The 26,198-nt window shown below is 43.1% G+C and overlaps 1 protein-coding gene across 2 annotated transcripts in view; it reads left to right on the top strand.

The window, feature by feature from the left end:
• Positions 1–26,198, top strand: part of NRK (Nik related kinase) — a 402,914-nt gene that overhangs the window by 208,012 nt on the left and 168,704 nt on the right. The window contains exons 14-16 of one of the 2 annotated variants that reach the window (XM_073599301.1): positions 7,802–7,849; positions 10,334–10,483; positions 12,248–12,385. In XM_073599301.1, coding sequence (XP_073455402.1) covers positions 7,802–7,849; positions 10,334–10,483; positions 12,248–12,385 — 336 coding nt within the window. Of the gene's footprint in view, positions 1–7,783; positions 7,850–10,333; positions 10,484–12,247; positions 12,386–26,198 lie in introns of both variants that reach the window. The other variant, XM_073599300.1, reaches the window with a different exon arrangement.

The raw sequence follows: 26,198 nt of genomic DNA, 5'->3' as shown, positions 1-26,198 counted from the left end.
ACATTTACCTGTTTGGTGGGAGTCAAACATCATGCATAATAGCGGTATTACAGGTATAATCCATAACACCTCCCCGCTGTCAGCGGTGGTTAAGCATACAGGTGTCAGCATCGCCAACAAGCAGCGTTGTCACCAGGCCCATTCACTTACGAGATCCTGACTCCCCAGCAATGTAATTAAAGGGGCATGGTGATGGTGAAATCACTGATAAAATAAAGCCATGGTCATATTTGGTCAATGTCGTCACCCTATCACGGCTCCCTTTTACATAAGCCTCACTTGTATATACAGTGGGGACGGAAAGTATTCAGACCCCCTTAAATTTTTCACTCTTTGTTATATTGCAGCCATTTGCTAAAATCAATTAAGTTCATTTTTTTCCTCATTAATGTACACACAGCACCCCATATTGACAGAAAAACACAGAATTGTTGACATTTTTGCAGATATATTAAAAACAGAAAAACTGAAATATCACATGGTCCTAAGTATACAGACCCTTTGCTCAGTATTTAGTAGAAGCACCCTTTTGATCTAATACAGCCATGAATCTTTTTGGGAAAGATGCAACAAGTTTTTCACACCTGGATTTGGGGATCCTCTGCCATTCCTCCTGGCCGATCCTCTCCAGTTCTGTCAGGTTGGATGGTAAACGTTGGTGGACAGCCATTTTTAGGTCTCTCCAGAGATGCTCAATTGGGTTTAAGTCAGGGCTCTGGCTGGGCCATTCAAGAACAGTCACGGAGTTGTTGTGAAGCCACTCCTTTTTTTAGATGTGTGCTTAGGGTCATTGTCTTGTTGGAATGTAAACCTTCGGCCCAGTCTGAGGTCCTAAGCACTCTAGAGAAGGTTTTCATCCAGGATATCCCTGTACTTGGCCGCATTCATCTTTTCCTCGATTGCAACCAGTCGTCCTGTCCCTGCAGCTGAAAAACACCCCCACAGCATGATGCTGCCACCACCATGCTTCACTGTTGGGACTGTATTGGACAGGTGATGAGCAGTGCCTGGTTTTCTCCACACATACCGCTTAGAATTAAGGCCAAACAGTTCTATCGGTATCATCAGACCAGAGAATCTTATTTCTCACCATCTTGGAGTCCTTCAGGTGTTTTTTAGCAAACTCCATGCGGGTTTTCATGTGTTCGCACTGAGAAGAGGCTTCCATTGGGCCACTCTGCCATAAAGCCCCGACTGGTGGAGGGCTGCAGTGATGGTTGACTTTCTACAACTTTCTCCCATCTCCCGACTGCATCTCTGGACCTCAGTCACAGTGATCTTTGGGTTCTTCTTTACCTCTCTCACCAAGGGTCTTTTCCCCCGATAGCTCAGTTTGGCCAGACGGCCAGCTCTAGGAAGGGTTCTGGTCATCCTAAACGTCTTCCATTTAAGGATTATGGAGGCCACTGTGCTTTTAGGAACCTTAAGTGCAGCAGAATTTTTTTTGTAACCTTGGCCAGATCTGTGCCTTGCCACAATTCTGTCTCTGAGCTCTTCAGGCAGTTCCTTTGACCTCATGATTCTCATTTGCTCTGACATGCACTGGGAGCTGTAAGGTCTTATATAGACAGGTGTGTGGCTTTTCTAATCAAGTCCAATCAGTATAATCAAACACAGCTGGACTCAAATGATGGTTTAGAACCATCTCAAGGATGATCAGAAGAAATGGATAGCACCTGATTTAAATATATGAGTGTCACAGCAAACGGTCTGAATACTTAGGATCATGTGATATTTCAGTTTTTCTTTTTTAATAATACTGCAAAAATGTAAAAAATTATTTGTTTTTCTGTCAATATGGGGTGCTGTGTGTACATTAATGAGGAAAAAAATGAACTTAAATGATTTTAGCAAATGGCTGCAATATAACAAAGAGTGAAAAATTTAAGGGGGTCTGAATACTTTCCATCCCCACTGTATAAAGAGAGTTTTCATTAGTGGTGGGAGTACAGCATGAGTGGACAGGTTAACACAGGTTTTGCTTTCAAAGATTGATGGGTAACACACCTTGCAATTGATGCTGGATTTGCAACACTGGACTTTTTTTCTTTTTTTTTTGTTGATAAAGAAGTGTGTTTTACAACTGACTTTTTTTGCAATTGAGTATGGGGTAATACATACCCCTTACTTATTCACATGGGGCATGGGCCCTTCCCCCTCCCCCCCCCCCCATATTCAGGGCATGTGGCCTGGTATGGATCGAGAGGGGCAGCACAGATGTGCCCCTTTCCTGGACTGCCAGGCTGCATGCTCAGATTAAGAGACTGGTATGGATTTGTTGGGGAAGGTGGGGAATGGGGGACACCATGCCATTATTTTTTTACATTTTTTTTTTTGTTCCCCCTTAAAATCTGTAATTTGAAGGATAGATGATGTATTGCAATTTCCTTGTCATGTTTTGGGGCAGGACAAAGGGAAGGAAGAAAAAGGTTATCACTGAGGTGTAAAGAAACCACCTTAAGTAGGAAAGAAGGTTTTGGCCTCAAAAACCTCCTTGTCTATGTGCAAAACAAGAAAAAACTGTTTGCTAGCTCAGAAACACATCTAACAGATGTATTGTTCACCAGTTAGGTAACCTTACAAGTAAGTTCTACTCACCATTCAACAGAATGTCTCTAATCTGTTCAAAAGTGGCTTTCTAAAGAACAGAGCACCAGATTAAGATCCCAAGATGACACTTCGTCAAATTTTGAGATTTTTATTAACAAGCCACTCTCGGAATAAAAGTCTTGATTAGAATTGCAAGGCAGGTGAAGCAGCAGAATGCTGGAAAAAAAAAGTAATGCAGAAACCTGTCCCATAAGGGCCAAAGCAGACTGAAGATAGACCAAAATACATGTGATAAGAATATTCCCTGGGACTCAGCTTTCTACCCTCATGCTAAGCAAAGTAAGCCTTCCATGTGCAATAGTAAACTTTCAGGAATTGGATTTCTTGCTCAGAGTAAGGTGGGAACAGATGAGTCATAAATACCCTTATCCTTAGGACTTAGATTTCAACAGTCATGCTTCAAAAGTCAGTGACTGAGAAGCAGGAGAGAATAGCTGACCTTGGGACCAGTAAGTCTGGATTTTTTGGAAGAGGCCAAGTTTTATCTGCCAGAAGTCTGAGTAGGTTTGTGCTTCTGACCCAACATTTGCCTCCCCTATCTTGCCCAGCATTTGGGGGAAGGATCTTCATCAGAAGTGAGATAAAAATAAACTTGAATGGAGTTCAAGGATTTACCAGAGCATTTACACTGAAGGCTAGAAGATCCCTGGTCTTAGTCACAAATTTGTTCAGCTTGTTGTTATCCTGGAGGCCAGGAAGTGCAGATCTAGTTTCCCCTGCTTTTGACAGATTTTGAGAGATTTCACAGTGCAGAGAAGACTCCAAGTCTAGGCCTTGACAGCTTAGAAAGTCAGTCTGCAACTGGTTGAAAAAAAAAAAAAAAAAGACGATGTATGTCAAGCCTTAGCTTCTGTTCTCCTGAAACAGCAATTGCCGATCTTTCTCTGTGAGGGTGGAACTGAATAATTTGAGTAAGCAAACTTATGCAAGTACTGTCCCCACCTTCAGGTCCCATAGTAGCTGCATGGGCTACTATACCTGCAGTAAATGTCCTTGAGTGCTATAATGATACATCATGTAAATTTATAAAATACAAAGATTATAAAATCAGTGTAATACCTAATGCCAGGTAAGGGAGTCTTATCCAACTACAATGTTTTCGTTCCTAAGAAAGATGTAAGAGTGTGGTTTGTGAAAAGTAGGAATCAGCACATTTTTTATTTTTAACTGAATAAGTGCATGTGGATTTGTGCACCCAGTGCAGAATTCATTAATCAAAATTGCCGGGATTACGTAATTGCACAAATATCAAAGAATCCAATATAAATACAGGTCTATTGTGTGAGAGTCCTGAGGACAGTGGAATGTGGTCCAACAAAGTTGGGTATTTCTAAAGACCTCAGGTCACCCCAAAAAGATATGGCTTTCAAGTGTATTTTATGAGTATTTCATTTTCTCTGATTAATATAAGTTTTATTATTTTGATAGGGGTACCAATTCGGCTGTAGGCGCCATCTTCCTCAGAATGACACAGCGTGCACCTACACAGGTTGCACATGTCTTGAATTTCTCATTGAATTAACAGTAGGATGGTAATGAGAGAACAGCAAACAAAGTTCAGTCACTTTTAGACACAGTAGGTACATCAGAAAACAAACAAGTCTTTCACTTAAATGTCAAATTATTACTGAAAGGCATCATTGTACTTTCCAAAGTAAAAAAATACAAAGTTCAGCAATATATAGATATTCACAGTAAAAGACCCGTGAATATTTGATTACAATACAGGAGGAGTCAGTCTTTGGATCGGCAGGGATTCAGCCCTGAAGATTATTATGTTCACAATTGGACAAGGGTTATATAGATGACCTAGCTCACGCATGTGATAGAAGCATTTTAAAGAGAAGAAGCACCCAAAATCACTCATCAAATAGTGTAATATACATATTGTAAAAAAGTATTTACCTTGTATCTATTTTTTTAATATTACAGCATAGGGTTCAGGTTTGTCTAATTAGGTGAACATTTAAGATGCCAGCTGCACATTGTGTGGTAACAGAAAGACATGCTGAGAAGCCTTATCTTGCCAAGTTCAATATTTTCCAAACTTTGGTCCATACTCTATACCCCACCACTATGACCTTTACTTAGTCAAAGTATGAACTTTACTAATATCCAGTGAGGACAGGGTCTTCTCAAATTATTCATTAGAACCCATAGAAGTTGACAATTTTTTTTTTAGTTTTGGATAGTGAGGTATTTTCCCTAATTTCCTGTTCCTGAGAGGCATGTGCAAGAAATGTGGGGCACTGTGTTCACCAGACCTAGGAAGGAACAGATAACAAAAAACATTGCTAGAAACTCTAACCTTTCCCTGCCCCACTAAAAGTGCATTTTTTGTATTTTGTATTTACCCATTGGAAGACCTTTCCCCAATAGGGTTCTCGCTCCTTATATGTGTAGCACCCTCTACTTAGGTAGGTGCTAGAATAGGATTTTTGTTCTGTAGAGTAGGTAAATTTAGGCAGGTCTTTGGGGGGGGGGATGTTGGAGTTGTTCAGAGCTTGAATATGGAGTGCTAGGCTGTCAGGGCCTTGGAGGGGAGCTCCCCAGTAGGGGGTAGACCTTAGGCCCGGGGCTCGGGTGCAGACAGAGCCATTCAAGAAAGTGTGAAGGTTCTGGATAGGAGGCACAGGAGGAACAGAGGACAGCAGGAGCTAGCACTGACGGGCAAGTCTTCAAGGAGAGGAACAACTGGTCACAGCCAGGAGGGCTGGTGAGTGACATGCACAGTTGGGAGGACTGGGGAGGCACGCCTGAGAGGGTTGGGAGCATGCAGAGCCAATGGAGTGGACTGTGGTGTCATGGGCAGTGGAGTCCGACAGCTGCAGCCAGGTGGGCTGGCAGGGCCTGAAGAGGACTGACTGGAAGCAGTAGTTCATCTGTAGGACAGTTAGCACTGGAGACTTTCTGTTTTCTTGCTAAACCATAGGGACCTGCAGTCCCTGCCTGCAAAGGGCAGTTGCTAAGGTCTAGCTGAGTCAGAGCCAGGCCTAACCATTTTGTGCTAGCTGATCCTGAGAGTCAAGAGTTGTGCAGGAGGAAGGAAGAGGAATAGTTTGCAAGCAAGGGAAATGCTGGAGGAGACTGAAGTAGTAATGTGTACAGGGAGCGTACATAGTTCGTCCCAATTGATTGTTCTATAATTCATCGGGTATCCCATATTTTCCTTACCTCATCCAAGTTAAATTCCCTCAATAAAACAAACAAAAACAAGCACATAGACTGTTCATGGTCTTAGAGTGACTGAGAATTGTGGGCCACATCACTAGTGGTACTCCTACAGGGGTACCGCTACATATGGGTTTTTCCATCTTTATTCACAAGACTGCAAAAGGTACACAGAACATTTTTTTCTGCAGTAGGATGACTGAATGAGTAGGGCTGAACAGGAAACGTAGATGCAGAGATCACCAGGAAAGTTCCCAAAAAAATAGAACTAATGAAATTCACTCAAATCGGCAACTAAAAGGTTAGTACTGGTTGGACTGACCTTCAAACCAACATACTTTCAGGGGCATAAACACAGCACAGACTCTGGCATTCATCTGTTATTCACTGCAGGTTATTCCTCCTGGGGTATGTGTATTTAATTACAGCAACTGAATCACATTCACTGCATTTAAAATATGCCCCTTAGCATTGGCAGCATTGACTATTGTGAGGATCTTCTGCCACGGCACTGTTTTTACATAAATCTTGAGCATATGTGTGTGGTACAGTTAGGAAGGACATGAGTAGTGCATAGCAGCCCTGACGTTTGAAGTGCTGATTTTCACTGTACCACTTACAACTTATTATTTTGTATGATAGTGGTACACCCTGCTTTTATTTTGAAAAAGACAACTGCTGTACAAGCCCATTTATAATTTAGTGTTATGAAAAAGGAAAGAGTATGTATAGCTAAAACTTTTGATTTGAATAAGAGTACTTTATTTAAAACAAAAAAAATGATATTATATATATATATATATATATATATATATATATATATATATATATATATATATACACACCTTACTTTACTAAATAAATCTGCAGGCTGTCAATTTTCTCAAACTTATACATAGCTGCAGAACTCCTTCAGAAAAGCCTCCTACCCCTGTGGGTCTTCTCACTGTTCCCCACCAGTTTTTCACACAATAATGCAGAGACTAATCAAAGCCGGAAAAAAAAAAAAAAAAAGAGTGTAATTACACTTTAACCACCGGCCACTGTAGTAAAATGGCAGCTAGGGGAAGTTCTTCTGACTTTTAAAAAGTCAGTGTGTGTGTGTGTATACAATGCTTCTGCTGCAGCTGTCATAAGACAGCAAGGAATCTTAGGAAAAGGCACAGTCAATTACAGTAGCTCTGTACCTTGTGATCGCTGTGATGGCCGATCACAGTGATCACAAATAAAAACATAATTACTGTTTACATTTGAGAGGCCGCCCCTTCTTCTCACAAAAGGAGAAAGTAGGAACTAATAAATGAATAAATACATGTAAATCTCCTCTCCATCCTGTCTCCATTACTGGAAGAGGTCTTAGTGAGCAGCGACAGACTTAGGCGGGTAAAAAAGGAGTTTGGAATTTTTACTTTAAAGATTAAATTGGATAAGAAGTCAGAGTGGGTTTAAGTTTGCCAAAAGATGGGCTTTAAGACACGTAAACCTGATTAAATGAAGTGTCCTGATTAACTGCCATGACCTATAGCAGCTAGTAAGAATCTATATTGCATTGGGTTGACTTCAGCAGTGTAAATTATGATTGGATGTGGTAAATTACTGCATTTTAAAACTGGCACTAAGGAATAAGAATACTATTGTATGATGCCACATCTTTTAAAAAAGTATTAGCAATTTTTCTATGTGCTTACAAACCTATGTTCTACTTACCATTATGCTTAAATGGTAGCGTTTTTAATATACTTTGAGTAGGGGTATAGGAACTGTGAAACTGAAATACTGTTCTAATGCAAGAGAGATTCCCACATGGATCTGAGAAACTGAATTGGTTAAACAAATGTATAGTAAATGTATAGTCTACTCAATGTAATTCATCTTCCATCTATTAAGAATGATGATTTAGTTTCCATGTAAAATTTGGTGTCTTGTTTGACTAATATAGAGAGATTTTAAATGTTTTAAAGTATTACAGTGTCTTAATTCTAAAATTAACAAAAAACTGCAGCATGAAGATCTATTACAGAAAACAGATGGAAAAAGCAACCCAACAGAAAAGTCGATACCCGGAATGGTAAGAAAGATGTTTGTGAACAACAGTCAGTCATACTCTATGCTAGAGTACATTATTGTGCCTAAAGGCATGTTTTTGGTTAGCACTGAGAAGAGCTAGAATATTGGTTGGACATTTTTATTGTCTGTGTCTCTAATGGGGAGATTCACACTTTCTGTGTGTCCCAGGGTTAGGACTATTTGTTACCAGGGCTGAAAGTGAAGGAAAAGCCATTGTTTCACTGGAACAGGATAAGAGGGGAAATCTTCTGATTGTAACTTGTATGCTCAGCTTACATTCCTGCACACTGCAAGTGTGCTGGGATGACTGCTCTCTTGCACATGCATGGGAGTGATGTCATCCCATGCCAGTCAATCAAAACAGCCAAAGACTAGCACTTAAAAAAACCCAGAAAAAGATGCTGGTACCAGAGCGAGACCTTTTGAATCCTAGAATGCATTTTAGCCAGGACCCCCATATTGCGCAGTCAGTAATAACGTGCTTCAGACATGAGAAACACCAATCAAATGATCAGAATATTAAATTAAAACTCTAGACAAGATGTATATTTTTATTATGGGATGAAAGAAGCTACCTCAATTTTAACCAATCGGCTCCCAAGCCAGTTCTGACACTTCTCTCCTGCATGTAAAAATCATAATTTTTTTGCTAGAAAATTACTCCGGACCCCAAACTTTTTATGTCACACGGTATTTGCACAGCAATTTTTCAAACGCTAATTTTTTGGGAAAAAAACACTTTCAAAAATGAAAAAAAAAAAACAAAACATTAACGTTAGCCCGATTTTTTTGTGTAATGTGAAAGATGATGCTAGTTAGAGTTACAGAGGAGTGCTAGAAATATTGCTCTCATTCGAACGTTCACGGCGATACCTCATGTGTAGTTTGAATGTCGTTTACATATGCGGGCGCGACCTACGTATACATTCGCTTCTTTTATATTTGTACACTTTCCTTTTAATTTTTTACTTTTTGATCACTTTTTTTCCTATTACAAGGGATGTAAACATCCCTTGTAATAGGAATAGGGCATGACGGGTCCTCGGAAAGCCTAAGATCAAAGAAAAAAAAATCGATCTCAGGCTTTCCAGCCTAACACACGGGGCCGGACATGTCATCACTTCCTTTAATGGAGACACAATATTAAGTGACAGTATATCTTTCAAAAGTGAAAGCATTGCTTTAACAAGTGTCTCTAGAACAAGTGTCCCCAGTATAAATCTCTCTTCCCCTACTGCTTCAGTGGCAGCTGTAAAACTTTATATTTCCCACCACTTTGTGGCCTATTGTCAATGTTCACCAGGAAATAAGCGGGGTGAATTTCCCCAGAAGTAACCCAGAAAGCAATAAAAATCCTTACATGCGCAATCCAAAATGGGAAAATGTTTTGGCTAATTGTAGCACCCTCCTAAGTAGGTACTAGAGCGGGTAAAATTGTTTTTGGTCCCTCTGCTTAACAGAGGAGCAGCTAGGTAAATGTGTTTGGGCTTCTGCTTAACAGAAGCCGTGATTGTTTAGTTCTGCCTGCTCAGGGTGCTCTGATGCTGCTCATGCTGTATGGAGTTTCCCTGTATCCAAGCAACCTAGAAAGGTTCTAGATTGTAGGTGGAAACCATTCAGATGATCAACATGAATATAGATGAAGCCCCAGCCAATTGGAAGGGAGGTGCCCCTAGGCATGCTTGGTGCCTGTGTTCATGTTCAGGGAGCACCTGAAATCCTGATCTTTTCCTGGAGAGTAGAGGTCCAGTTGGGGAGGGGGCATGTTGCCTCTCCCTAACACAAGCTGCTACGAGGCCCCAGTTGGGAGACCTAAGGGCCTGAATGCTGAAACACAGGGTTCTCTTTAGAGCTGACTGAGGGAGGGATGTCCATGGATCCTGTCTGGTATCACGGAGGAAGGTGACTTGCGACCAGGGCCTTGTGAGTATGGACCCCTAAAGGGATTCTAGGGACTTGTGCTGCTCAATCCCCCCTGGGTACTAGAAGTCATTTGCTGGGTGTAAGCTAAAGGGGATACCAGCTGGTGTCCTGAAGAGCATATTGCACTCAATTCCTTCTCTTTGCAAGGGACTTTGCTCAGTCCTGTACAATCTGCTACACAGTTCCACTAAGAAAGCTGTCCTCAACTGTGAATAGTTTAGGTTTTGAGTATCCTACTATCCCCCTGCCCTATCCCAGTTCCTAATCTAAAACAAAACAAAAAACAAACACATTACACACCCTAGACTAGTCATTGGAGTAACTAGCAATACTTGTGTGCACCTGACTACAGGAAATACTGTGTGCCTGGCTGCGGGGCTTAAACTAGGGAAGACCTCGGCAAAAAACTAGCAGCACCTACGGAAGTATTGCTACAAAGGAATCTAAAAGATTGTTGTAATCAATATTATTATTTGTAGTAGTAGTAGTAGTAGTAGTAGAGGTAGTAATAGGATACAGTAAGTAATATTGTCATGTTTATTTGTATTTATTTTTTGTTTAGAAGACAGATTTGCAAAGCCAAAGAAAATTTCACCGTACACTGCCCAAAGATCAGACTCAGCTGTTATTTCTCCAGCATGATCATATGGGGAAACATGTAGCACTAACAAATCATACTGCCGATCAAACAAATGTGAAGCCCATTAATGATGTAAGTTCATGTTTTTTTATTGAGAAATACATTTAAACTACCCCAACGATCACTATTTGCCTTCCCCCATTGCAGATATCTGAGCTACATATGACATTTTCCCACCTCCTTGCTATAATTTGGAATGATTTGCCAGCTTATCAAGTTTGAGTGATGAGGTTTACATTTGCTCTGATCCTGCTCTTAAGAGCTTGTTATAGGCTGTTTCTGTTATAAGATTCTGTATAGTTGTCAGAAACCATGAAATAAAAGTTCGGTAACCGGAACAGATAGTCAGCCAAGCCAGAAGGTCAGGGATCAGTGTAGTGGAACAGCAAGTAGGATCTGGAGCCAGAAGGGATGTCAGCCAAGCAAGTCTTTAAACAGGAATGCAGGAGATAGTCTCTGTGATGTGGCGAAGGCAGAGATCCTTTGGGCTGGACAGCTTAAGTAGGCAGGTCTGACGAGCAGGATATATATCATCAACAGGTGAGTAGCTGTGGAGAGATAGGAGCTGGCAATTAGCCGACAGCTGAGTGGCCAGCTCAGAGGAGGAAGGGCTGAGCCCAGCCCTGACAATACTGTATTCTGTACTGTGCATCCCAGCAATAAATTATAGTGACAAATGGCTCCTATAGACAAAAGGATGGTCTAGCATGTGTCTAAAGGTGAAGTATAACATAGCAACATAGCAGCCCATCTATTTTAATGGGATCAAAGAAACACCCCAAGTACATTTGAATATTCATACAAGACATACTGTTGTGATCGAATATTTAGTTAGAAAAAAATATTATAATATAAAGTGCAATTGTGTACTATACAAAATTCACGTGCCTTCATGCTGTCTTCATGTTACCATAGCTGCATGAGAGGTTTGGTTGTGGCATGGAAAGCAATAAAAACATTGTTGACTTTTCAAGCCTCTAAAGCCTTGTACACATGGTCAGATTATTGGACGAATTTTTGTTTGATGCTAGTCTCAAATCGAAAGTGAAGGGGGTACTCACCATAAGAAAATTTTCTGACAACAGAAGTCAACGTCAGAAGTGACGTAATGTGTTGAATTGTTTTGTATGTGTTCTTTCATTGCTGAGCATGCCTAGTCTTGCTCTTAAGATTTTTTTTTTCTGAGAAAACCGTACTAATGAAAAGAAAATCTGACGTTGTGGTCACATCAGACAAAAATTTTCAAGCCTGCTCATCCAGTTTTTGTCTGCCGAAAATTCGTAATCAGCTGTCAAAAGCAGCATACTAATGATCAGAAAATCGGCAGATCATTCATTGGACGAAATTTATCTTCAGATTTTCTGACCATGTGTTTGGGCCTTTAGTGCCAGTTCACACCCTGAATCTCACAGGAATGCGCTCAGTGTTCCTGTGTGATTCAGTGTGATGCAATTTTCAGTCCATTCATTTGAAGGAGTTGAAATTGCACTGGATCACATCAAAAGTAGTGCATGTACTATTAAAAAAGAAAAAAACGCACTGCAACTGGATTGCATGGAACTGTGGCATTTGCAATCTGCATTTGGGGTGTCCTTAGGAATCTGTTGACACCAGAAGATTGTAGACTCTGCGTGTTTGGATCGCGGTGCAGGAAATGTGCATGGAAATACTTTGTGGTCCTATCTTTGGAAGTATCTTACTTGGTGAGATTCCCAATCACTTTCTATTTTGCCAGGAAGCAACAGCATTTTTCCAGTGGGGATACAACCTTTTCTAGTTTGTGTATTAGGATGTTTTAAGTTAAGATGACATGAAATAATGATAGACTGCTTTTAGATACATGAAAAAAAGACCTTCTATGCTGATCCAAGCCATGCAAAATGGACCGGTTTTATACAACAAGCTCATGGAAGACTTGGATCTGGAAGCAGTTCTAGCCCCTGTACGCCAGCTTTGCCAAGAGCCATACTGGAGGTAAAGACCCTGTGTGTACTCTGGATATTTATTGTAGTGCTATGTAACCTGCTAAAATTGTAATCTACACAGTAGATTTTTAACATGAGATATGTGTATTGTTTACTAAGGGTACCTGGAATGAAAAACTGCACAGATCCGAGCTTTTTTAGTGCCAAGATCTCACCAGCTGTAGATCTTAAATCTAATGTTTTAGACAGTCAGTAGGGTACATATGTATACGTATACTGTATATGCTTAGTTTGAATAAGTATAAACAGCTACATGCACACTTTTGAGTTGACAAAGTACTGTGCAAAGGGCACAGTGTGAAAAATGCTGTAACTTAAGAATGCTTTCAGAAACAGAAGTGTTAATAGGTTTTTTTTTTGTTTTGTTTTTTTGTTTTTTTTATCAATGAACAAAATGGAAAGTAATTGAACAGAAAAGAAATACAAAGTAAATCAATATTTGGTGTGACTATCCTTTGGCTTCAAACCAGCATCAATTCTTCTAGGTACCCACAGTAATTGTGTACACAGTTTTTGAAGGAATGTGGCTGGTAGGCTATGCCAAACAGCTTGAAGAACTAACCACAGATCTTCTGTGGATGTAGGCTTCCTCAGATCCTTCAGTCTCTTCATGTAATCCCAGACAGACTCGATGTTAAGATCAGGGCTCCCCGGGGGGTGGGGGGCGACAGCTAATCGTTTGCTGTATTCAAAGGCAGCTAAATGCGATCTCTGGATGCTGCAACACTTTGTGCTATGAATGCTTCCAAATTGCCTGATTAGCGGTGGCCAAAACTATGAATAATATGACTCTGAAAGCATGCTGGCTGTGTCCAGGGTTGGTCGGAGGCTCATCTGAGTGGTTACATGTGAACAGCAGCGGCACCGTCCATAGGTTTATACAGTTCATAGCGGCAAGCAAGAATTGACTGATTTTTGCTGGAGGCCACCCCTGCGTGCTGAAAAATGTCCATGTGAATTTAACTTTACTTTCAGTATCTAATCCACAAGTTTTTGTGGGTCAAGCACTAACCTGTTATTGCTTAAAGTGTTACTAAACCCACAACAGTAAAATCAGTCTGTATATGCAGCATTATAGCATGCGTGTTATACTCACTGTGGAACTTAAGGCGTTAATCCTCTGCATTGTGTAAAAAGGCTGTTTTATACTGTATGCATAGATCCTCCCCCTCCTGCACTGTATCTGGGGAAAGCCAGCTAATACAGGCAGAGTAGCCAACCTGCACATGCTCAGTTGTGTCTTTTATGCCGAAGAGAATAATTACTTGTTCTCAGAGCTAGCCAGGTCACATGATATTGACATCACACTTGTGGGCATGTATTCATGTATTCAGGCTGAAGTGGAAATCTCCTCCTACCTGAACTCTCAGCACTGGAGAAATTGTGCAGTTTATTACTGACTGTGGTATACAGATCAGCCAAAAAGGTATATAGTGGCAGCATTTTAATGTAAAAAGAAGATTTACAAGTTGTGGGCGCTGTGGGCACTGTGTGTGTGTGTGTGTGTGTGTGTGTGTGTGTGTGTGTGGTGAGGGGGGGGCAGATGAACTATTTTCATATTACTGGGTTTAGTAACTGCCATAGCCGCACTTCCTCACTCAATGAACAGTCTCTTGCTTGTTTTTTTTTTTTTTTTTTTTTTTAGGGGATTAACTTGGTTGGGGAAAACCAAGGGGATGCCCATAAGATGAATAGTTCTTTATAGATTTTAAAGATGGTTGACTCTAAACTTGACGGTCTTTTCCTCAGCACACTTCCTCCAGCACACTACTTTGGAGCACTTGCTTCACCGTCCAAATTTAGCCTCCTGTCACACCATTAGCACATGACCAGGCCTCACTAAGTCCTAGTGTCTTTTCTTTATAGCCCTTTGCAGGCAGGGGTCTGCAGTACCCCTTTGTGGTAGCAACTGATTTGATTAAAAATAAATGCACTTGATGGACTACTGATCCCAGCAAGTCCGATTGCAAATCCTGCCCGCCCTCCTGGCTGCAGCGACCTGACACAACACCACAGTCTCTCCCTCTGGCTCTACATCCAACTCATGGCATGTCTCTTTCAGAGCTTTCCACTCACCGACAAGCGGCCTGGATCCCTCCCAAATTACTTTCTCCGGACATGCTCCCAACTGTCTCTTCCAGCTCCTGTTCCAGGACACCTCTCTATCACCGTGTAAAGAGAGGCTCCCTCCCAGTTCCTGAGCTCCCCGTCTGAGGTACACCCCCTCAGAAAGGGGGTTCCCTCAGACACGACAGTCTAACACTCCATCATCCAGTTCACCCAGCTGACAATTCCTCCCCCAGCAGGCTGACCATAGGTATATGTAGGAGGCCTGCCCCCTGCCAATCCAAGTTGGGGATTGGTCAAGGAACCCACATGCACCCCATGTCACTCCAGATCTCTGTCCTGCCTCCTTTCCAGAACTTTCTCCCTGGAAACAGTGGAGGCGCTCAAGAGCTGAAGTACATGTCAGTCACCTAATGCTATACTAAACCACTCCCCTGCAACCAGATCAAAACAAACAGGCCTAGCTCACAGCATAGGCCTGCCTAAATTTACCTGCGCTGGCAGCTTACACAAAACCTATACCTAGCACCTCCCTACCTAAGATAGAGGGTGCTACATAATTTTTCTCCTCTGCAGTTAAAGTGTTAAGTTGACAAACAAATGGATTTAAAAAAAAAGGCACAAACTAAGTGCAGTAGAATGAAACTTTAAAAAAACATATAAATATAAAAAGTGGCCACTCACATGACTCTCAAATCAAAAGAGGTATATAAAAAGAATCAGTCGTCATGAAAACGTCACTCCAATTCAAAATGTGAGTTCTAAGCCAGGACTTGTCAGAAACAGAAACTAATGCCTGAATGCAAACTCTGTCAGATTTTATTGCAGTGCTGTGGACAGTGGGGGAAGGCTCATCTGTGGCATCACATGCTATGGGAAAAGAAGTGGGCATGGCAATGCATTTGAGGGGTTCTATCTCCTTTTAATCGCTAAAGAGAACAGAGTCTCGGTAAGGCATTGTCACATTCGCTTCTCTTCCGTGTGATTTCACAGATAAGACTTCTCTGCAGTCAACAGCCCTGCTATAAGATTGCCCCCCATTTCTGCACTGTACTCCATAAGTGCTCTACTGAAGACCTGAAAAACTCAAACCACTCACTCGGAGTGACAATGCGTCCCTTGCATCGGAGCAGGACCATATTTTAACCTCAGGTTTTCAAATCCGATCCTTATTCTATCTTATGGCCTATCTGACAAAGGCAGATTTCTCTGCAACTATTTCAGACCTTCTTGGACAGTTAATGGCCTTAATTCAGCTATTTCTGTCTAGAGCTCAAAACTGCCAGGCACTTGCTCCATCCCCACCTTCTCTACCTGAGTCAGAAATGGATCTACCTGTAAGTGGGGTGCAGCACGGTGTGGCAGCAATAACACACACAGACAACCCAAGTGCAATGTAAAAACTTTTTTTTGTGTACGCAACAATAAATCCCGTGGGAAGGCAACCCAACCGGAAACACTAACAAGTCCAACAGTGTGTAGAGAGCAGGTTTCAGCTGAACTGATACCATCTGTTAGGAGGATACAGCCTATCTATCATGTGTCCAAATGGGAATATGTTCAAAAGAAGTTGCAAGCTCTATGCTTTCCCTCAACAGGAACCTTTCCCTGCCATTAGTTCTGTCTCTACCAGGCAAGGTACCTGTCCCTAATGTGCCCACTTGAAAAATTCATGCCCTGCCCCGGAACCAGGGCCTCAAATTGGCTCTGCCTGACCCAGAATCAAATTGGATAGCTTTCCCAGTGACCCAGTAAAACAGAGGACCTCGACTTCCTCTCCAACTGCAATGCCACTGCGGACAAGTGCCACCTACAGTGGAAAAAGTGGACTGCACCTGCCTACACTCCCCCTTTTAGCAGATGCTGTCCTCTGCATCACAACAACATAGAAACAACAACAGTGGTAAGAGCACAATCAAAGCAAGGTTAAGATAGAACAATCAAAAAGTTCAGACAACATAGTCAGAATATCTGGCAGAAAGCTGCCCACAGTTAAACTGTAAGGGCGCCTGCTCTTGACTCTCTGTAGACTCACTTGAAAAATCTTTATCTGCAGCTAATGACTCGGGAGCCTCAGAAGGCAGAGGTCTAGACGTGTCTTATACTTTCTGTTCTTCTGAGCCCCAAGGTTGAATCCTTAAATAAGTCAGTACAGTCTGTGGTACTGAATGGGGTGGAGGGGCCTTCTGAACTTCCCACTCCAAAGTCGTCAAACTTGGGGCTAGGAGAGGCCAGAAACTCGAGTACGAGGGGTGGCAGGAAGTCAGTTGGTGCTTCATGCCCTGGGGGAAGATCCGTGGCATTAAAAACTTCCCGGTCATCGGCAGGTTTCCTGGAGCAGTCTCCACCCAGCATTTAAGGTCTCTGCATATTTCGATGCAGTCACTTCTTTACAGGGTCAGGCCCTTCTGAGACCAGATCATAGACAAGAGTAGATGGGAAAGGCTGCCCCACCACCTGGTATGGGATGAGCTCCCACTGGGGCTCAAGCTTGCTTCCTCGTTTGTGCTTGGCATTCCAGATGTTTAACATGTTCTTCAAATGTCTTGGAAAAGACGATATCATCAAGAGTGAACTACCACACAGTTTCAGAATTGAAGTCTTTAAGACATCTTTCCATTAGAAGCTGGAAAGTACTGGGGTCTATATGGAGGCTGAAAGGCATTCAATTATGTGGGGCGCGATAAAACTTTTGCTTGATTGGGTGTATGAACCACTCCTACTTGCTATGGTTGCTTCTTGGTTGCCCTGCATTGGGCCTCGTAGGCCTGGAGCACTTGGAGCCACACAGCTCGCAGGCCACAGCCATGAACCCACCAGCCAAAATGTTAATATTTGGTCAACAGACAGTTGTAAGTCCAGGTCTTTAAAGATGCTCATGCCCAGCACGAACGGCACTGCTGGGTTGACTGGGCCACAGGTCACCACTACCACTATCCCTACCCACACCACCACCTGGCTTTTGATTTGAATTCTTACCCACATGATACCTTTGACCAGGATGGGTAGATTATTGGCCACTCTGAGGGATAGCCAGCAGGGGTCCAATTTGTTCTTGTGCTCCAAATTTCTGCACATAGAAATCACACTCCATGACCTCTGACACGGTGTCAATCAGGCATGGACTTCTTGCCCATTACGAAGGCGGCCACCATTGTGCTCGATGCGACCATGTCCTCTGACATGCTGGGACTTTGGGTTGTCTGTCACAGGGGTCATCCCTCTGCCCCGGAATTCAGTCATTTAACAACAGCCTGGAGGGGTTTCTGAATCCAGGCCACCCACAGTTTTTAGTATGTATCCATAATGGTTGAACGGCCAGCATTTTCAGTCCTCCACAAAGCCCCTGCACAGTGGGTTCCCACCCCTATGGGGTTGGGCGAGTCTTTATTAGAGGAGGCTACCCCGTTTCAAGGCGGCCACTTGAAACTAGCATTTCCAGCATGGGTTACATGGCTGACATGAGTGTACGTGCCAGGGCCTCCTCTATGAAGTATGCAGGTTTGAATTCCTTGGTCACTGCCACCATTGCATCTGTCTCTTCCTGTTCCCGTGCAACCGCACCCACCACTGCATCAAGGAAGGAGGTGGCAGGATGCGCTTTAACATTCCCTTGCAAGGCTCTCAGACTGGGACAGCCTTCAGACCAGCTATGAACTGGTCCCTTAGTATATGGTCTAAATCAGTAATGTCAGCGCAGCACACACATCCTTCTTTTCCAGGCGCCTCCAGAGATTCAGTCCTCCACAAAGCCCCTGCACAGTGGGTTCTCACCCCTATGGGGTTGGGCGAGTCTTTGTTAGAGGAGGCTACACCGTTTCAAGGCGGCCACTTGAAACTAGCATTTCCAGCATGGGTTACATGGCTGACATGAGTGTACGTGCCAGGGCCTCCTCTATGAAGTATGCAGGTTTGAATACCTTGGTCACTGCCACCATTGCATCTGTCTCTTCCTGTTCCCGTGCAACCGCACCCACCACTGCATCAAGGAAGGAGATGGCAGGTTGCGCTTTAACATTCCCTTGCAAGGCTCTCAGACTGGGACAGCCTTCAGACCAGCTATGAACTGGTCCCTTAGTATATGGTCTGAATCAGTAATGTCAGCGCAGTCACACACATCCTTCTTTTCCAGGCGCCTCCAGAGATTCTGCATGGCTACTGCATATTAGGTGAGGTTCTCATCCTCCTGCTGTTTCCTTAAGAAGAACCTGCGATGCAGCTTCAGAAGCAGTATCTTCTCCCCTAACAGGCCTTCCAAGTGTGACACAATCTGCTAAATAATAGTTTGCTCATCCTCTGGCAGTGCCATCACTGTGTGGTGGGCATCATCCTCCAAGGGGCTAATAGCCAGTTCCTCCATCTGCTGGGCCGGACCCTGGTACAGGTGTGCGGCACTCTCTAGTCTCTCCTGCCACTCGGCAAAGGGAATGTTAGAGCCATTGAACTTTGGTATAAGGGCTAAGGCCAATCCTAGTGGAGCAATTCTGGAACCCAATCCTCTTTCCATACCCACTGCAAAGGACATACCCTGCCAACTATGCCAAATGTAAGTGGGATGCAGTGGGGTGGCAAGAACACATGCAAATTATTGAAATAATGCAATGACAGTTTACAATAAGCTCGGGGGGAAGGCAACCCAACCAGGAACACTCACAGGTCCAACAGCATGTAGAGAGCAGTTTTCAGCTGAATTGACAGCGTCTATTAGGAAGGGCAGAATAGGGCCTGGCCACTTAATGCCCAGAGGGGAATTTGTCCAGAGAAGTTGCGAGCACTATGCTTTCCCTCCTTGTCAGGAACCTTTCCCTGACGCTAGTTCTGTCTCTACTAGGCAGGGTACTTGTCCCTAATCTGCCCACTTGCAAAATGCGCTCCATGCCTGGGAGCCAGGGCTTTAAATAGGCTCTGCCTGACCCAAGATGGCTTCTAGAGTCACATGGGGTGGCAGCATCCAATTGGATAGCTTCCCCAGTGGCCCAGGAAATCATAGAAGAACTGTGTTCTTCTTGATTTCTTCTCCAACTGCAATGCTACTGTGGATGAGCACCACCTACAGTGGAGATAGTAGACCGCACCTGCCTACATACCTGCTCTAGAAGTTGTATAAGCAGAGGAAAATATAGAGAACCAAGAGTCAGTACTAGAGGAGACTGCAAAAGATTTCCCACCACCACGCAAAATGTGTACCAGTATAGAACTTCTGCTGTGTGCAAAAACCTCTGCATAGTAACACTCAAGTCTCCTCTGTGTCACCAGGCCCCTTTGGGTACTAAAAGACCTACAAAGTCTAAAACGACATTCCCCATTCATGAACAAATAAAATGGGCATCTTATGAGGACTGTGTACTCCTAAAGAAAAAAAATTACTCCTCTGAAAATCATTGCCAAGCTATAACCGGTAAACAAAAAAAACAAATAGCAGGCTGTTCCCATATATAAAACATAAAGAGAGGATTAATCACAATCCTCAAAGCAGCATTTCACTTCAATGAAATAAAATCTAAACAAAGTGTTGATGTGATTAAATACTTATGTATTACAACAATAAAAAAAAATCTCCATATACAATTATTATTCAATGCTCCCAATCAAGTATCATACAAACATTATATATACACACACACACAATATAAATATTGTCCTTTGAAATCAGTTCACCCAGTGCCCAAACAAATATTCAAGTAACTATAATCCTTAATACAAACATGATATCCACCAAGTAGTGTTCACAAAAGTCTTCTTATTAGACAGAAAATAATGATCACAGTAGTGCTTTCCTCCGCATCCTGTTGGACACACAGAATAAAAGAGGGAAGCACTCATAATGCCACATCTGTAAATTAGGGGAAGTAGGAAAGGGTACTAAAAAAGTAACCAAAAGTCAGACTTTAAAGGCATAGAAACAATGGAGAAGTAACAAAAATGATATTCATAATATTTATTGAAAACATTTCATCATATAAACATTGTTACAAAAAAGGATAAAAAACATTAACAAATGGTACAGTTTGTACAATGATCCCTTGTGCGTCTACGCGTTTCGCCGTTAGGCTTCTTCAGGACACAATCAAGGTTCAGAGATGTAACAAAAAAGAAGAAAAAAGAACAAATCTCACTGCCTTCAAGTTGGTTAGGCCTCATGTACAAATTCCCAGTAGCCAGAAAATTTCCAAAAGTGTGGCATGCTTATAAAAAATCGTATAAATACTTCAGGTATTGCTACAACAGGGATGGGTGTACGTCTTGTGTCCAAACAAATGAATGACCAGCAGAACAGTAATACTGGAAGGTATTGTAGCAATACCTGAAGCATTCCACATTTTTGGAAATTTTCCGGCTACTGGGAATTTGTACATGAGGCCTAACCAACCAACTCGTTCTCTTTTCTTCTTTTTTGTTACATCACTGATCCTTGATCGTGTCCAGAAGAAGCCCAACGGCGAAGCGCGTAGACGCACAAGGGCTCATTGTACAAACTGTACCATTGTTCATGTTTTTTTATCCTTTTTGTACACTATGTTTATACAATGAATTTTTTTCAATAAATATTATGAATATCATTTTTGTTACTTCTCCATTGTTTTTAAAGTCCGACTTTTGGTTACTTTTTTAGTACCCTTTCCTGTTGGACACACACTCACCAACTTTTATTGCAAATCTCTCTCAAGAAAGGTAAAGATCGCTTTGGAAAAACCTGGCCACAGGTAAATTGAAGCATTAAAGGCCAAGTTCACCTGTTAAAAAAAAAATGTGCCTGCAAAGCATTGCTCCCATGATTGGTGGATAAGGGGTGCAGTGTCAGGTTCCTGCAGACAAGCCCTGCAGCTTTCAGCACGTACCTTCAATACAGGCTGAATATTTACAAGCTGTGCGGCTTGTGAATTAACTACGAGAGCACTCATCAGCGCCCTTGTAGTTAATTGAAAGCGGTCAGCTGCATTGGCCGATGGTACTTGTAGTTCTCTCATTCACAGATTTCTGTGAATGAATGACATGGATGTGTGGGCAGAGCCCCGAATAGCCTCGCCACTTCAAAATATGATAGCAGGTGCAGGGACAGCTTTGAGCATGTTACACCCGAATTATGGATGTAACATGCTCTGAAATGTAAACCTATCCTTTAAATCAGGTGGAAAACAGCTCATCTGTGTTTGGGTTGCCCCTCATTGTGGTTTATCAGAAAGCAAGTAAAAATAAATCCCACATAGCGTAATATTTTGAAAGCACCTTAATTTATTAGAAACAGTAATGCACTTATATTAACAACAGTATTTAACCAGGAACATAAGCTGTCAGTTTCCCCAGAACTGCAGAGGCACTCACACCGCACTGATGATACAGCTGGCCTGCGCCGCATTTGGATAAACTCTTCTCTGTAAGCTAAGACTGCACACACTGTTAAGTACAAGCTTCATTTTTATGATAATATATGTGGTTTTCATGCTTTAAGGTCTTTTTGTGCCATTCAATATTGTTGTGGTTATCATTAACACCACTTTTACTAATGTAGCCTACATGGTTCCACATCAGTGGACTCCTCAAGAGCCAGTCCTACAATATATTAGTCCTAAGCGCTTGAATTGGGAAAATTGTTGTTTGTGTCTTTTACACACTGTTAAACTCTACCACCCAATGGCATTTCATCGTTATGATGACTTTATCAAGAAGGTGAGCCTGCAGAGTGTGTGTGAATACCTCTTATAGGCATACCAATCTACTCTGGATTTCTGTTAACCCTCAATGCACCAAGCAAACACATATAACACCAAAACATATGACTACACCATTAGATTGAACAGCAAATTAAAAACAAATTACATTATTCTCACACCAATATATAAATGCATATTAAAAAATAATATCAAAATAGATCAAAACGATATGTAGCACTCACCCAAAAGGGTCCACGGCCAACAGACAGGTTCTCCCTAATCCCTCTCTACCACGTGTCAGATGTGTTTTTGCATTAGCGGCTTTATAAGCAAAGATCTTTTCCTGATTTTTCACAAGGATAAAGTGGTTTTGGGTCGAATACCTGCCTTTCTACTCAATGTGATTTCAGCCTTTCACCTTAACAAGGAGATTGTCTTTCCTCCTTTGTGCCCTGTTCCTAAGCATCCCAGAAAAAAATGCTCTCCATTGTATGGTTAGAGCAGTCAAGGTCTGACAGCCACAGCATCAGTTCGATAAACAGACTTTCTTGTTCATACATCATGGGACACAGAGACTTTGATAATTACTTAGTGGGTTAGATAGTCATCATCAGGTGATTGGACACTGGCAACCCTAATTACAAGGAGAGTTCCTCCCCTATATAACCCCTCCCATACGAAGAGTACCTCAGTTTTTTCGCCAGTGTCTAAGGTGGTTGGTCACGCTAAAGATGTGCCAAGAAGAAAGCTCTGCTTGATGGTCTCTGTGGGGGCCTAGGAGCTATACAACCGGATCCATACCTCGGGCCAATAAATATGGCTACGATGGATGGTACCCGGGCCTCGTGAAAGAAGAAACAAGGTTTTGCATGTAATGTCTCTCTTTGAGGACTGGGCTCTGGGATCCAGCGCTTTGGGGCACAATTTAAGTTGTGCAAAAAGTTTTTCTGGCAGAGTCTTCTACAGGTCCAGGGAAGAGAATCCTATGAGTAGGAACCCAGAACCCTGAAGGTTGGCACAACGCTACCCGCCGTGATGGGTGAAGGTTGGATCTGTCTGTTTTTTCAGCAGTTCCTGCCGCGGGGATAAGGTAAGTGAGGACAATCCTAAAGAATACACATATGGATTATCTTCTTTTGAGTAGTTTGCATGCCTTACCTGGTTTCCGCCACTAGAGGGAGTAAGAGACATACCTGGTGTATACTTACATGCCATCCAGGATACACACTCAGTGAAGCTGGTCTGAGAAGCCGCTCACCTCCTCCGCTGCAGGCTCTGCCGCATAACCTGAAAGGGGGGATCCCACGCAGTTCTCAGGGGGTCTCCTTTCTCCCCCCTCACCCTCGGCCTCCGCCATGACAGTCCTGGGCGTGCTTTTACGGCGGTTTTTCGGCAGGGAAGGAGGGGGGCGTGGTTGCAGTGCCATGCATGGCGCATCAGTGCGCAGGCGCAAAGTGGCTATGTTTAAAGCCCAGTACGCCAGAGCTCCTGTAAGCAGTGGGACACAGAGCTGTGGGCAGTAAGCATCTTAGTGGATTCTGATCCAGGCATACCCAAGAAACCTACTCGGCATCAGGTTGTGCAGACTAAGCTAATGTTTATATTGTAATACTAGGCACAACAGTGGTTGCATTTGTACTAGTACTTCTGTTTTGCAGCTTAGGACTATGTCTCCTCATAAGAGGGCTTCAGGGGGAGGTAAAAGAGGCACTAAGAAATCACCGCCTACATCTAGGGGTTCTGGGCATGCCTGCAGGATTCCACACCCCCCCCCCCGAAAGACTGGAGGCAGCCTCACAGGATGAGTCTGTACCCCTGTCAGGCTTTGCAGCCTCTCCCAATGTTGCAGTCCCTGTATATGTCACTGAAGACACTATGAAGGCTGCAATGGATGGTTTAGAAGGCAGGATTACTACTTTATCACAGCTTCCTTAAGGAGTAGCAGAAAAGGGGTAGATCCCCTCCCTCTGCTCTGGGTTCCCTATCGGATGAGCATTCTGATAATGATGAGATATCTCTGAGGATGGGGATCGGGAGCAGTCGGACGATTCAGGGGAAGAGGAGAAGCTCTCTTCTGCCTCCCAGGCCCTCAAAGTACAGGTGCAATATTATACTGAGTTGGTGCGTACCACATATAGATTGCCCTCTGCTGAGGCTGTCATATCCTCTGTTCCTCCATGGGATCTCAGAAATCCCCACAGGCTGCGTATACCTTCCCAATTCATCCTTTGCTGGAGAAATTGTTGTATGATGACTGGGGTCACCCAGATAAACTATTTTTTCCTCCTAAGAGGTTTTTCATGCTTTAGCCGGTGGAGGAAAAGTTCACCAACAAACAGGGGGTGCCAGCACTAGATGTGGCTATTTCTTGTGTGAATAAAAGCCCGACCTGTCCTGTGGACAATGCTCAGGGGTTTAAAAGGTCCAACTGATAAGAAGCTGGAAACTTTATTTAAAGCCTCCTTTTCAGTGGCTAGCGCTGTAGTCCAGCCTGCGGTCGCAGTAAATCGGCATGTGCCGGTTCCTCAAGGAACAAATGAAGCAGGTGCTTAACCTCCTCTCCACTGAGGAGGGCGAGGTTTGTACAGACCTTCCTAAAACCTTGTGTTTTACAGTTGATGCCATTATGGATTCTGTTCAGCAAGCATCCCTGCTGGTGCACATGGCTTTAGCTTAAGCATTGGGAAGCTGAAGCTTTGTGCAAAAAATATTTTACTGGGTTCCCGTTTTATGAGGAACGCCTGTTTGGGGATGATCTGGACAAAATATATCCAGAAAATTACCAGGGGTAGGACCACATTGTTACCGGTTAAAAAGAAGAATAAACCTCCCTCATTTAGACGTTCTGTCCCTAGACCCTGAAGCCTCGACCTCCAGGCAGTAGCGACGGCTTCCCCAGTCCAATACTAGGGGAGAGGTCCAGGGCCAAGCCCCAGGGCAAGAGAAGTCTTGAGGTCCAAGATCTGTTAAACAGAACCCCAAAGCCTCCCTATGAAGGGGCGCCCCCGCTCAGCCGAGTGGGGGGAAGGCTGCTGCAGTTTGCAGGCGCCTGGCGGGAAGAGATTCAGGACAAATGGGTGACCTCCACAGTGTCTCTGGGCTACAAGCTGGAGTTCCGGAGGTTTCCGCCATCTCCCTTCCTAAGGTCAAGAGTCTCCAAAGATCCAGAAAAAAAGAGGACCCTTGTTTCTGGCCTTAGAACATCTACTATCCCAAAGGGTAATTATAGAAGTGACCCCAAAAGAGCAAGGCTCGGGGTTCTACTCAAACTTCTTTTCGGTTCCAAAACCAAACAGGGATGTCAGACCTATTCTAGATCTAAAAGACCTGAATCAGTATTTAGACATTCGTTCTTTCCGCATGGAGTCAATCCGCTCAGTAGTTTCCACCCTGCAGGGGGGAGGATTCTTGGCATCAACAGACATCAAGGATACATATTTACATGTGCCAATATTTCCCGCTCACCAAAGATTTCTAAGGTTTTGCGGTGGGTCAGCGCCACTTCCAATTTGTGGCCCTACCTTTCGGTCTTGCTACAGCACCTTGAGTGTTCACAAAAATTCTAACCCCGCCCTTGGCAAAACTAAGGACTCAGGGCATAACAGTGACAGTTTGTCTGGACGATTTGCTACTTGTAGAACAGTCCCTAGCACGCTTAGACCGCAGTGTGCTCAGCACAGTAGAGTACTTAGTGTACCTAGGCTGGGTCCTCAATCTAGAAAAGTCTTCCTTACAGCCCCTAAAAAGGCTGGAGTATTTGGGCATGGTCATAGACACGGTCCAAAGCAGAGTATTTTTACCCAGGTCAAAAGCCAAAGCCATAAAGGATTTGGTCCGAGTAGTCATAGCAAGGAAAATCGTTCCATTCGACTATGTATGAGACTATTAGGGAAAATGGTGGCCTCTTTCAAGGCTGTTCCTTACGCCCAGTTTCACTCAAGGCCTCTGCAGAGCTGCATCCTCTCTGCCTGGAGCAAAAGAGTACAAGCCTTGGATCTTCCAATGTGCCCATCACCATGGGTACGCCAGAGCCTCAATTGTTGGTTGCTAACCAAGAATCTACTAAAAGGAAAATCCTTTGTT

The sequence above is a fragment of the Aquarana catesbeiana genome, linkage group LG09, assembly GCF_042186555.1.
Source record: "Aquarana catesbeiana isolate 2022-GZ linkage group LG09, ASM4218655v1, whole genome shotgun sequence".
In the NCBI taxonomy this organism is placed as follows: Eukaryota; Metazoa; Chordata; class Amphibia; order Anura; family Ranidae; genus Aquarana; species Aquarana catesbeiana.
This window is presented reverse-complemented; position numbering and strand designations above follow the sequence as displayed.